This window comes from Microtus ochrogaster, unplaced genomic scaffold, assembly GCF_000317375.1.
Source record: "Microtus ochrogaster isolate Prairie Vole_2 unplaced genomic scaffold, MicOch1.0 UNK41, whole genome shotgun sequence".
NCBI classification, from domain to species: domain Eukaryota; kingdom Metazoa; phylum Chordata; class Mammalia; order Rodentia; family Cricetidae; genus Microtus; species Microtus ochrogaster.
Window position 1 is genome coordinate 2,032,830 of NW_004949139.1, and position 14,326 is coordinate 2,047,155.

Sequence of the window (14,326 nt, forward strand, 5' to 3'; positions counted from 1 at the left end):
CAAAGACCTATGGAATATAAACATTTAAAATGTTAAGAACTTAGAACTTTTCATGACAATGAGACACATCGGCTCCCAGCAGCTCCAAGCTACTTCAAGAGGAAGATGGGCATCAAAGAGACACAATATGACATTGGTTAGCCATTTGGGTAAGAAACTGCTCTTCCCTGGACTGCTTGATGCTATGAACTCAACATAGAATGCCCACAGAAAAATGACTGCTGAGCTTGCCTAAAGGTGAGATCATCCTTCAGGGTTCCTACTTCATGAAAGAGTCTGTAAGACATTCTGCAGGATACAGAAGAAAGTGAATGACAAACTGCCAAGATAGGCGAAACAGTCTTTGAAATTTCCTGCTTCATATAGAAGTCTGTTGAATACTATGGGCCTGTAGGCTGAAGATTGGATGCCCCCACGTTGCAGAAGAACTTTGGGTAACTGTCCAGGCAGTGAGATGTCTCTATCAATTCCAGAGTTTTGAAAGTTGCTTACAATGCAGTTTCTGTTTACTTAGGTAATATTATATCCTTCTGGAGTCTTTTATGGAATTGAAGAATAGATAGTATAGTTAAGTTTTTCTTAGTTATGATAAAAGATAAAGTAGATATAAATATTGTAACTGTAATTCTTGCTTGATACCAGATTTATATATATATAATTTTATATATAAATTTATATATATAAAAATTTATATATATATAATTTTTTTTAATAAAAATCTTTACATAATCTTCATGCACAAAGACCCAGGGGTGGTCATATTGTGTGTGACAGCCCCAAGTTTCACCTGTCTCAGGTCAGAGCCTGGGACTCTCCACAGCCAGCAGCAATGCAGTGTCGGTGCCTAGGGCCCAGCCAGGCCTGCCTTAGTGACAGCTGTGCCTTCTGGGAAGGTGGATGAAGGGTGGGAAATGCTCTTGGCTAGATGGGAAGGCTGGGAGGAACACCTTTCACATTCTTCATCCAAACTCCTGGCACACCCAGGAAGATGACTGATAAATCAAGGGCCAGCGCAATCAGGGGCTTCGCAGAAACACACTGCACAGGACAGTAGGGCAGGTGTGGTGTCCACAGGACAGACGAGGGATGAAAAAAGGAGCCCTGCAGAGCTCTGCTTCCATGCCAGACAGCCCTTCTGTCTTCAACAAGGTCCCAATCCCAGTGTTAAGAAATCTTCAGGGACAAATGAGTCATCTACCAGACATCTGTCTGTAACCTGTCTCAGTGCCTTCAAAAAGAAGAGGTGCAGCGATGTAGGACAGACATTGGCATGGGGTGTGTGTGTGTCACAAGACTCAGAACTCTGGGTAACCCAGTTTTTTGAGAGGTTCTGCCAAAGAGGCTTTATTGACCATTTTTCAAAAGAAAAAGAAAGTGAAGAATGGTCTTGAAGTTGGTAAAGAGACCTGACCTGGTTTTTTTTTTTTTGGTTCCAAAAGCCCTTGTATGCTATGCTCAGTATTAGTTAGGAGAACCCCTGAACAACTAGTGGATGCTGCTGCTTAGGGCAGCAGAAAGGGAGGGAGGAGTCCACACCGACCCAGATTGGCAAACAATGTCAGATAGAACAGTACTGGGAACCGCTGGGGAGGGAGGGAGTGCGCATGAGGGTGACGAAGAGCTGGGCTCACTGGCTCCCAACAGTCAGTTCTCGCAGGTAGGACTGTGTGAGACCACGAAGTTCCTCCAAGGCATAGTCCTCAGGCATGGGGAGTCTGCCAATGTGGGGAGCCAACAGACGCAAAGGAACTCGCTGAGGGTCTGGTGTTGAGTTGGAGGTGGCATCAGGAGCATGCTGCAGGCTCAGTACTACCCGCAGCAAGTTGGCGACACGCTTGGCCATATCTAGAGAGAAAAATCACAATGAGTGCTGACCACACAGCACTGGTGAGGCTGTCATAAAGACAGGAAGTCACATGAAAGCAGGGCCCACAGCTTACCTGACTGAGCCAGGCGGTCCTTGGCACTGTAACACGGAATCTGCTCTATTCGGCTGCACAGTGAAGTGACTTTGGTGTGTAAGTGCTCTAGTTCATAGCCTGAGCAATCCACCTGCAGAGGAGCAGACCAGTAAGGACAAAAGAAACTTCTACCTCAACCACAGATTACACAAAGTCCCAGCAACAATTGATAGGAGGAGAAAAGCTGATGGCAGTGCCCCTGCATGCAGTGCTGAAGGAGAGAAAGTACACTTGGGCTGGACAGGTCTTTAGATGATGACTCACAGACCACATAGTTTAACACAGCACCAAAACTTTAGGTAGGGTAAATCTGGTTCAGAGAGGTAGTAAGAGGTGCTATTGAAACCAGCATTGACTTTAATCTCATTCTAAACTCAGACATTCCTCAGTCGATACACTCTCCTACTCCATCCCTATGGCTCCAGTTATGCTCAATGCTAGCCCAATCTACCAATCTTCTGTTTCTGTACCATGGCTTGTGCTGTAGCACCCTTCTCACCACAGCCACTGGTCTTTGAGACAGGGTCTGGCCTGGACTCACTGCACATCTCGGGTTAGTCTCAAACTTCCACTATCCCCGTTTCAGTCTTGCCAATGCAGCTGGTTCAGATACATTTCCAAAAAACAAAACTGATTTACTTTTATCCATTCAAATCTTGAATATTTTGTACCAACATCTCATTTGCCTTAACCTTGCCTCTCTCTCAGTTAGTTACCCTATCTTCCTCACTGTGAACCATCCAGAGCCTCCAACCACCTCCCTACTCAGGTTTACTTGAGATGTTTTCCAAGATGCATTTTTCATGGAATTTACTAATTTGGTGTTTGTGAATGCTAGCCATGCAAGCATATGGTGGTCAAAAGTCAACTTGTGGGAGCCCACTCTCTCCTTTCACCATGGCCACTATGGGGTCTGAACTCAGGTCGTCAAGCTTGGCTACAAGTTCTTTTATCTGCTGAGTCATCTTACCAGCTCTGGAACTCACTTTGAAGAAGGCTTGCAGAACTCACTGATTTATGTCCATATACATACTCTTACCCTCTACCAGAGCCTACTACCTTTTTTTAAAAATATTTATTTATTTATTTATTTTATTATGTATGCAATATTCTATCTGTATGCCTGAAGGCCAGAAGAGGGCGCCAGACCTCTTTACAGATGGTTGTGAGCCACCATGTGGTTGCTGGGAATTGAACTCAGGACCTTTAGAAGAGCAGGCAATGCTCTTAACTGCTGAGCCATCTCTCCAGCCCCATACTACTAACTTTTAACAGCAGTAAACAAAATGAGGCCTTTGTGTTCATGAACTTTACAGATAAGAAAATATCAAGTAGTAATTTACCTTATAGAATCACAGCTGTGATAAACTATAAGGAAATAGATGTCATTGCTGGGCAGTGGTGACCCACATCTTTAAGCCTAGCACTTGGGAGGCAGAGGCAGGCAGATCTCTGTGAGTTTGAAACCAGTCTGGTCTACAGAGGGAGTTCTAGGACAGGCTCCAAAACTACGCAGAGGAGCTGGAGAGATAGCTCAGTGATTAAGAGCATGGGCTCTTCCTCCAGAGGTCCTGAGTTCGATTCCCAGCAACCACATAGTGGCTCACAACCATCTGTATGAGATCTGGTGTCCTCTTCTGGTATGCAGGCATATATGCAGACAGAACATTGTATACACAAATAAATCTTAAAAAAAAAAAAACCTACACAGAGAAACCCTGTCTCAAAACCACTCCCCTCCCCCCCAAAATTTGAATGTCTATTTCAGGAGAGAGTATCAGAAGTGTTCTTGGAGAGTTCATGTGTAAGCTAAGACCTGCCTAACAAGAGAAGGCCAAGCTTTGCAGGTGAAGCAAACAGCCAAACCCTGTAAGCTGGAGCATGTTTACAAATAATACATGGAGTAAAGAGCAATACAGCAAGACAAAGCTGGGAAGGTTTAAGGATTTATTTTGTGCATGAGTGTTCTGTCTGCATGTATGCGGGTAGAAGAGAACACTGGATTTCCTGGATTAACTAGAGTTAATAATGATTGTGTGCTATCACGTGGGTACTAGGACCTGAACCTCTGCCAAGTGCAGCAAGTGCTCTTAACTGAGGCCCAAATCAGAGACTGAGGCATGTGTTTCATAAAGTTATGAATGTGGACACAGCTACACTGTTACTCTGATTCCCTCTGATTAGATCATGTTCTCCTTTTTTGTCCTGGCATATTGTCAGAACAAAATAATCCGTGATCAATCTTTTCCTTTATTCTATGGTGATTTCTGGCTTACTTACATACATCTTCCCCCAATGAATCAGTACTTTTAGTAAGGGAAAAACATACTGTTTACCTCTACAGCTCCCAAGTCCATCATAGAACTCACCACATTGGGGGTTCATTTTGTTTTTTTCTGTTTTCCGAGAGAGGGTTTCTCTGTGTTGCTTTGTTGCCTGCCCTGGAACTAGCTCTTGTAGACCAAGCTGGCTTCGGACTCAGAGATCCACTTTCCTCTGTCTCCCAAGTGCTGGGATTAAAGGTATGCACCACCACTACCCGGCATATTGGGGATTCTTTAATGACCAAGTTGAATAAATAAACTGATTTCAACTACAGAGTTTCTTTTCTATTCTTTTTTGGATTTTCGAGACAAGGTTTCTCTATAGTTTTTGGTGCTTGTCCTGGAACTAGCTCTTGTAGACCAGGCTGGCCTCGAACTCACAAAGATCCTCCTGCCTCTGCCTCAAGAGTGCTGGGATTAAAGGCGTGCGCCACCACCGCCTGGCAACTACAGAGTTTCTTTAGTGATTCCTGGATTATGCCCATCATATGCCTCACTCACTGCTAGAGTTACAAGTGGATGATAGGAGCTGGAGCAAGGTTTTTGTGTGTTGTGTGTAATTTACTGCATCAAAGCCCTGTGTCTATTTTGTGTGACCTTCATGAAAACTCTGTTGGATACACTCTACAATCTATCCACTGCCCACTCTAACTTGTACTCCTTGTAACCCTCACAGGGTGGAAAGTTTAAGTAACTTAGTCAATGTGGGAAACCTAAATTGAACCTAATACTTTAACCTCTGGAGCTTGAGCTCTGAACCTCTATACTCAATGGTATGTAAGCTCACAACATGAAAGATCTCCCCCAAAACTTCAAGAATGTAACGATTGAAAAATACAGAATGATCTAGCAGGTACAAGAAAATGTCCCACAAGTTTTGGCAGCAAAGGAGAGGACAGCTCGCACTTTCCAGAGGAAAGAGATGGCGCAGCAGCTAAGGTGTCTGCCGCCCAGTCTGATGACCTGAGCTTGCTTCCCACTTCCACAACCTGTCCTTGGATGTCCAGTCCTGTGCTAGGGCATGCACCACACCCACTCTCCTCTCTAAGTACACTAAAATATACCCCAAAAAGGGCTATCTTGGGCTACACAGTGAGATCCTGGCTGGTCTAGGTTATAGGTTAAGACCAGCTAAAACAAACAAACACCCAAAGTCTCATCTTCAACAGTATAGGTTACATTTACCAGTGAATTTCATTTTTTGATATATAAAGTTTCACACAGCCTAGACTGGCTTCATACTTCTGATCCTGTTGCCTCATTTCCCAATGCTGGGACTGTATGTGTGTGTCACCATGTTTTCTTTTGTATTATTGGTTTTTCTTTCTTTTTTTGAGAAGTTTCCTGGCTGTCCTGGAAAACTAAGGGATCTACCTGCCTTTGTCTCCAAAGTGCTAGGGAAAGTCATGCAACCCCACAACCTGACCTGCTATAGTATGGCTTTTTTTGTTTGCTTGTTTGTGTGGTTTTTTTTTTTTTTTTTTGAGACAGGGTTTCTCTGTAGTTTTGGAACCTTTCCTGGAACTCACTTTGTAGACCAGGCTTGCCTCGACCTCAAAGAGATCCGCCTGCCTCTGCCTCCTGAGTGCTGGGATTAAAGGCGTGCACCACCACTGCCCAGCTAGCTCCCTTTTTTTTCTTTTTTCTCTTCTTTTTTCAAGGTAGGGCCTCTCTAAGCAGCCCTGGATGTCCTGGTTAGTATGGCTTTTTGAAATCTGTTTTTTTTTTTAAGTGCCTATGAAAAGAAAAACTAGACAGTAGTTTAAGGAATTTAGTACCTGCTGAATACGGTGGAGCATTTCAATTACTCGAATATAATCCAGGTAAACAAGTCCAGATGTTTCCCAGTCCTGAATTAGGCTGCTGAGCTCTGGAGGTGCCAGATCTTCTAAGAACCCTTTCAGGTAGCCATAGTTCTCATTAATAATAGCATCTGAAGAAAGAAAACAATGGCTTCAGTGTATAAGGATGTGGTTCACAACAGTACAGAGGACCAGACATAAATCTAAGACAGACAGGAAGGAGAATAAAAGCTGCTGTTGAGAATTCCTAAGCAGATGGAGGGTGATAAGGGCACCCCTGTGGACCTTCTGGCTTCAGTTCTCAAAGCAGCTGTGTCTGGTGTTGCTGGTTAACATCCTTACTCATGAGCAAGAGTGTAGTTCACAGCAGGGACGTCTGTGGCAGATGGTAACTACAACAGTGCCATCTTTCCTAGCCCCATAGCCTCTCACGCAGATCAAGCCGCCTCTGTAGCCTTTGGTGGAACATTGATCTAAGCCTGCCCTGTCCTAAAGCACCTCTGCCTCAGCCATCCCAAGGGCTCACAGGTTAGAGAAGCGCAGGGTAACTCCGGCAGATGTAGGCCTTTGTACTCACCAGAAGCAAGATGGCGAATAACAAGTTGGTGGCAGCGGTTCCAGTGGCCGGCCTTAAATAAATAGAGGGCCTCCAAGTGCTTATTGGATTCCATGTGTGCTCGAACTGCTTTGGCCTCATGAATCCACTCAGCAGGCACACAGAGCTTCTGTGTAAGGAAAGTCTCTTTAGCCCAGGACTCGGGGGTCTCCGCCAGCTGGCAGTGCCGAGTCAGCAGGTCGCGGACAGCCTTCTCACGCATGCTATGGGGAAGAAAGAAGCTGGAGTATCATCTTGGTCACAGAGAATGCTAATCATTCATACGGGCAATCTCCATCTCTAGGAAACCACTTCAAACTTAAAACCAATCCAAATCACAAAGTCGGTATTTTAAATTCTGACTTTTCTTAAAATACTTATTTTTATTGTTTTTAGATGTGTACATGTGTGTGTTGGTGCATATGAATGTGAGTGCCCTTGTATGTCAGAGGTGTTGGATCCTCCAGAGCTAGGGTTACTACAGGCAGTGAGAGCACTGAACTCAGACCCCAAGGAAAAGAAGTAAATGTTCTTAACTGCCAAGTCATCTTGGGTCTTACATATCAACAGATGCTCTACGCAATAACTTGCTGAGCAGAGCCTAAAAAGATTGACTCATTAGGTATTATGTTTAGGTGCTAGATATACTCACTGGGTTCTGTTGTTATGTTTTTTATCTATAGTCCGAGGGGATTCTGTTCCCTTTGCCAGTGTCTTCCAGACAAACCAGTGCCCTCTCCACTTAAAAACACCTTACTTCCTGTCAGCTACTTGTTCACTCAGCCTCTTCCTGGCAGGTTAATTTTAGATATTCAAACCAATCTTTGAATTGTTAACAAAAGCAGTATGAAAAGATGCAATACACTTCAAAATAGTATTTCCCAACAGGGTCCAAAGGCTTTTTGCTCACCCTGAATTCTCAATGTGTAGGAAGACAAAGATGGCCCATTCCCAGAGCCCTTCACTTTCCAGCTGGCCAGCATAACTGGCCTGTAGCACACCCTCACACTGTTCAGAGAGATGGGTATAGTTGAGAGCCCGCAGCACTTCCCAAAGGTGCCAGCTGAGGCGGTAGTCCAAAGGATCTGCAGTTATGCTTCGAGGTTCCAACAGCTGATTGAGATCGTAATGTCTGAGGAGAAAAAGTATTCAGTTAGATACTCAGCTAGCAGATCATCTGTACACACAGGTACACTGCTCTGTGTCTCACAAGGGTGTGCCATCTAATAGGGTTGGTAGTGGCATTCTAAAATATGGACGTTTACAATTTCTGTTCTCCCTATCCTTTATTATAGCAGCTGCTACTTTTTTTTAGCCATGCTAAAACCTGAGGACCATTCAGACTGTTTTATTCACTGAGTGAATAACTGGTCTTCATGGAGGTCATTTCTTCCTGTGGGTTATAATGTTCACTGTTGTGTGTGAGAGAAACAAGGTCACATTCTACAAACCAGGCTGGCCTCAAACTCAGAGATCCACCTGCTTCTGCCCCCCAAGTGCTGGGATTAAAGGTGTGCGCCACCATAGCCTGGCAATTTCAGTCATCTTAATACAAAAGTATTTCTATTTATCCATTAAAACTTTTCTCTTTCATTCTGAGAAGGATCAATAACAGGAATAACAGTGAAACCAACACTGGTTCTTTAGAAGACCAGTTAAATCATAACTACATAGAGTAAGAAAGTGAATACAAAAATTACCAATAACAAGAATGTGATTATTATAGATTCTACAAATATTTTAAAAGGGTAAGAAAACGCTTTGAATAACTTTTTCTTCTATTTTTTGAGAGAGCCCTGTCAATCCTGGAACTTGCAGTATACACCAGGCTAGATGCAGAGATCCACCTGCCGATGCCTCCTGAGTGCTGGGACTAAGGTGCATCCCAATGCTCGAACTTGATGTAATATTGTACTTCAAGCCGGGCAGTGTTGGTGCAGCCTTTAATCCCAGTACTTGGGAGGCAGATGCAGGCAGATCTCTGTGAGTTCGAGGCCAGCCTGGTATACAAGAGCTAGTTCCAGGACAGGCTCCAAAAGTGCAGAGAAACCCTGTCTCGGGGGAAAAAAACACTCAGTAAAAAACCCCTCTCTAGAGTTTTTTTTTTTACTCTAGAACATAAATGATCACAGCCTGACTTGTGGGTAAATAGAAAATATCAAAAGTTCTATAATAAAAAAGTTATATAGCATTAAAACTTTAGCAAATTGGGCTGGGTAGCAGCAGCACATGCCTTTAATCCCAGCATTTGGGAGGCAGAGGCAGGTGGATCCCTTTGAGTTTGAGGCCAGTCTGTTCAATGGAGAGAGTTCCAGCACAGGCTCCAAAGCTACACAGAGAAAAACTGTTTTGGGAAAGGAGAAAAAAAAAAAAAAAAACCCAAAAAAAAAAGGTTCCCCTGCCTCCAAAAACGCCCAACCGAACCCAAACCCAGGACCCACACAGTGGACAGACAGAATGGACTGCGTCTTGAGGTGTCTTCTAACTCACATAGGCACAGACTGCTTATGAATAGTAAAAACGACCCAAAACTCTAGTTCTGGGTAATCTGACACCTTCTTCTGACCTTTAAGGGCACTAGACACTTATATACACAGCCAAAAGCAGTCAGAAACATCAAATACAATAATTAAATTTAGCCAGGCATGGTGGAGTACCTTGTAGTCCCATGCACTCATGAGGCTGAGGCAGAGGCGGGAAGATCTTTGTAGGTTTTTAAGGCCAGCCTGGTCTACATAGAGAAACTCTTTCAAAAACAAATGAACCAATGAACTACCAAAAAAAACAAAAGTCAGAAGATCTAAATAGATGAGAGCGAAAAATAAATGAATGGTAAATTTTATTTCTATATGTACTACAGTTCCTATTTCATAAATACTCTGTGTTTAAAGAAAGCATCCTGAAAAGTAGAAATAAGCTGTGACCTTTTTGTGAACAAAAACAAACAAACAAACAAAAAAACAAAACCAGAAATCCGAGTTATTTCTCACATAAAATAAAAAGTATCAAAAATATTTTTATTTAGATATAATAATTGTATGTGCTAATTTATTAATGATAGATAGGCCATTCTCCATTTCTTATTAAAAACATTTCATGGAAATTGATTATTATGAATTTTAAAAACTTATTTATTTTGTATATATTGTGTTCTGCCTGCATGCCAGAACAGGGCACCAGATCTCATTGCAAATGGTTGTGAGTCACCATGTGGTGTCTGGGAATTGAACTCAGGATCTTTAGAAGAGCAGTCAGTGCTCTTAACCTCTGAGCCATTTCTCTGGCCTGAAATTTGTTTTCTTGATAGATTTTATTTGTAGTTCATATGTGGAGCTTGAATGTCATGGACAAAAATGAATAAAATTATTATTACATATGAAAAAAAACATTTCATGAAGGTACATTACTGTTATCCTAACTCATAGAAGACTAAGGAAGAAGAAATTTGAATGTACACTATACAGAGAAAGTTCTCGGCCAGCCTGTTTAGAGACCCAGGCTCAAACTACCAAAAAAAGACATAAATAAATCAAAATATGTATACCACACAGAGAATATCACTGCATAGTATACTAAGCTCTGAAGAAGACACATAACATTACTAGTGAGAATGTAAAATAACAACCTCTTTCATTTAGATGGGTCTTGCTATGTTGCTTGGTAACTGAAACCTATGGATTCCAGTGAACCTCTCATACCTCAGTCTCCTTAACAGCTTAAGTGCCAAAGACCTGCTACAGCTACTTCTGTAAATAAATATTTGTGCCGCATTTTTCCTCACAGCCAAACCAACAATATCTAAGTCACCAGAGCTAATCTACATGAAATTATGCAAAATTCTACAAATTCAAAGTAACTATTCCCTAAAACCTCTGCTATTCATATTTACATGGATAAGCCAGGCACAAGAGTACAGACTGAGTTCAAATATGTAAATTCCTCAAACATCAAGCCCCACCCCCATCACTGTTCAGGACTGAGGATTATTCCTAAATCAGATGAGGGAGTTTCTGTAAGTGATGGGAATGTTTCAGTTGTGTTGGTAGTTATTCTGTGGAAACTCTATCTCAACTAAATGCCTGGCCCTGGTTTACCTGTCACTGTAGAGTTTCAGAAGGTGGAAGCAAACATCCTGAAGTGGTCTCCGTGCGTCTTTTTCTTCCTCTACTATACAACCAAACCCCTCCAGGTATGAAGGAAGAGGGGAGCAGGCATATTTATCACCCTCAGAAGTATTCTGAAAAGGAAAAATTGTTAAAGCAATATGATGGAGGAAGGTCATTGGTTAATTAAATAAAGAAGCTGCTTGCCCTGATAGGTTAAAACATAGGTGGGAGGAAGAGGAAGTGAGGTCAGACTCCACAGCTCTCCTCTCGTGCGGGCAGAGGCGAGAGCTCTGCTCTCTGAGGCACACGCGATGAAGCTCCAGCCCAGGATGGACGTAGGCTAGAATCTCCCGGTAAGCGCACCTTGGGGTGCGACACATATGATTGGAAATGGGTTAGTCCAGGTGTGAGAGTTAGCCGAGAAAAGGGCTAGAGCTAAAGAGCCAAGCAGCGATTAAAAGAATACAGTGTCCGTGTAATTATTTCGGGTAAAGCTAGCCTTGCTGGCAGCGGGGTGCTGGGGACGCAGCCCCGCTGCTCCTATTACTACAGCAATACAACAAAAGTTGTGAGTTTTACCAATTAGTATTATCATGTCTCAATTATTCAGATACCTGTATTAAGGATGCTGTGACACTTCAAAGAATCAAGATGTTACAGCTTTTTGATCTACCTATTTTTAGTCTGGTAAGGACTTCAAACAGCTATTTAAGTGCAATCTTTGCCTAGATAAATGCTATGAAAAGCAAATATAAAATATGAATAAGTAAGAAAGGATTCAAGGGTATCATGGTACTCCAGAGCGATCATAAATTGAAAGTCAGACTAAGCTTGAGCTATATGAAACCTTGTCTTAAAACTACTCATGAAAAAATAAAAAATTAAAACAACAGAACAAATAACTCAGCAAGGATTGTGGTGCTTTTGAGCCAGGGCTTCTCTTCTGTGTAACCCTGGCTTTCCTGGAACTTGTTCTGTAGACCAGGCTGGCATAATAGATCACTACCACTTGGCTTAATAGACAGCTTTTTAACTCAACAATGATAAGATATAAAAAATGATATTGAGAAATTTGAGCTTACATGTTAATAAGAGGCAAACTAAACCTGAGGTCAAGCTTAAGCAATTCCCAAGGGGTAAGATGGTCTTAGAAATGAAAACCCTTTCATTAAAGGCAGAAAAAACAGTAAGAAAATTACCTGTTTTAAATAGAATAAAAGCAGACGGAGAAGTTGAAGAGGTAAGGTAAAGGATGAAATTTTGAATATGTTGGGTCTTTCAACTTAACAGTGTTTTCAAAGAGGGCAGTCAATAGTAAGTATTGTATTATAAAATGTGATTTGAAGCTAGGTGGCGGTGGCGCACACCTTTAATTGCATCACTCAGGAGGCAGAGGCAGGTGGATCTCTATGAGTTTGAGGCCAGTCTGGTCTAAAAGAGCTAGTTCCAGGATAGCTACGGCTGTTACACAGAGAAACCCTGTGTCAAGAAAGAAAGAAACAAACAAAAAGAGTGATTTGATGGCTTTTTTTCTGTACACCTTTTAAATTTTCTTTTCTTTTTTGAGACAGGGTCTCACAACATAGCCTTAGATGGTCACCTGTTTCTGCCTCCCAAGAGCTGGGATTAAAGGTTGAACCTACCATGCCTGGCATGCAGGACTTCTCTGGAAAGACTAAATCGTCATTAGAGTTCTCACCTGGCTCTTCTGAACACACATACCTGAAATGCTTCTTCATACATGCTAAGAGCCTTGGAAATGGAGGCTGTTGGTGGAAGCAAGTACCAAAGATGAACAGCAAGCGCACGCTTCCAATCCAGCTGGGAGCATACATTGATTTGCTTCTGTTCAGAGAGCTGCCATACCTGCAGGAGAAAAAGGATCACATGACAACTTTATGTGTCCTGGTTATTACTGCCTGTCTACCATCTGCTCTTATGGTTTGTTTGTTTCTGAGACAGGGCCTCACTATGTAGACTAGACTAGCATTGAACTAAGAGAGCTTCCTGCCTCTGCCTCTCCCAGGTGCTAGGATTAAAGGACTGCACCACCACCACCAGTCTTAATGTAATCTTGCCTCCTATTTTCTTGCCATAATCGATAAGACACCTATAAAGACACAGAATCAGACAAAGAATAAGCAACAAAAATTGGCTTAAAGCCGGGCAATGGTGGGGCACGCCTTTAATCCCAGCACTCGGGAGGCAGAGGCAGGCGGATCTCTGTGAGTTCGAGACCAGCCTGGTCTACAAGAGCTAGTTCCAGGACAGGCTCCAAAGCCACAGAGAAACCCTGTCTTGGAAAAAAAAAAAAGAAGGCTTAAATATCACTCCACTTTTGGTATAATGAAGAGTGGTGACTATTAAAAATAACAATACTATACAATGGAAAATGACCATACATGGAAAAATACAAATATGAACCTATACATCAATACAGATGTAAAAATGTTAATGTCTGAGAAGACAGAGGATTATACAGCTTACTATGCACACACTACTATGATATACGATACAGACTTCAATGAATTTTTGTATTCATTTATTATCATATGTGGGCAATACGCATGGCATGGTGTGTGTGTGAGGACAGAGTCTGTACGAGTCTCTCCTTCCACCAAGTGGGTTCCACCTCTCTTTACCTGCTGTATCATCTTGCCAGCCCCAATTTTACCATTTATATAATTAAAAGAATTCTTTCAGGCCAGTGAGAAGATGGCTGAGTGTGTAAAGTGTGAGAACCTGAGTTTGACTCTCAAAAACTACTTGGTAGAATGAGCGAATCAACTCTGGCAAATCATCCTTTGTTCTTCATGCTTGAGACTGAATGTGAGAACACAGAAAATATGTTTGGTTAATTGTCCGACATACTTTTTTGGTTTCTTTGTTTTTTTAAGACGAGGTTTCTCTGTGCAGCCCTGGCTGTCCTGAAATTTGCTCTGTAGACCAGAATGGCCCTGAACTCACAGCAATTCACCTGCTTCTGCTTCCCCAAGTGCTGGGATTAAAGGTATGTGTTTTGAGACAGGGTCTCTTTATGTAGTCTCAGCTATAATGGACTTCTCTAGACCGGGTTTGATTTGAACCTGGACTAGATTTCAAAGGGGATCACCTTCTTCTGCCTCCCAAGCGCTAGGACTAAAGGTGTGAGCCATTGTACCTGGCTGCCTGACATTTTAATTTGAAAATATTTCTACCTAGAAATGAGACCAAACTGGCAGCTATATCAATCGTATACAATTTACAACAAACAAACATATAAAAAATTATTATGACATTACCGGTTTTCCAGCTAACAGGGCAAATATGCGCAATCTCTCATCCTGGATAAAGCAGTCAGCCTGGAGTTGATGCCAGTCGGCTAACTGCATGGTGAGCAACTCTCGGACTGACTGGCTACCCACCAACTGAGACAAAAGAAGAGCAAGGCGATGATCACCTGTAACAGAAACAGGAGTTTCCTGGTGAGGACAAGGGTTAAACTACCTGATGACACATGCAGGCTATCACCATCGCACCTCATCAGCGCTAAAGTACA

At 42.4% G+C, this 14,326-nt stretch overlaps 1 protein-coding gene across 7 annotated transcripts in view; it reads right to left on the minus strand.

Annotated features, from left to right (window-relative positions):
• Positions 1–693: 693 nt before the first annotated feature.
• Positions 694–14,326, minus strand: part of Nup98 (nucleoporin 98) — a 90,871-nt gene continuing 77,238 nt past the window's right edge. For 4 of the 7 annotated variants that reach the window (XM_013354359.1, XM_013354358.1, XM_013354357.2 and 1 more), the window contains 8 exons: positions 14,070–14,227; positions 12,511–12,654; positions 10,777–10,919; positions 7,593–7,814; positions 6,665–6,906; positions 6,064–6,218; positions 1,941–2,052; positions 694–1,845 (listed from right to left, as the gene is read on the minus strand). In XM_013354359.1, coding sequence (XP_013209813.1) covers positions 1,628–1,845; positions 1,941–2,052; positions 6,064–6,218; positions 6,665–6,906; positions 7,593–7,814; positions 10,777–10,919; positions 12,511–12,654; positions 14,070–14,227 — 1,394 coding nt within the window. In that variant the 3' untranslated portion in view covers positions 694–1,627. The remainder of the gene's footprint in view (positions 1,846–1,940; positions 2,053–6,063; positions 6,219–6,664; positions 6,907–7,592; positions 7,815–10,776; positions 10,920–12,510; positions 12,655–14,069; positions 14,228–14,326) is intronic. The other 3 variants (XM_013354356.2, XM_026790114.1, XM_005368817.2) reach the window with 1 other exon arrangement.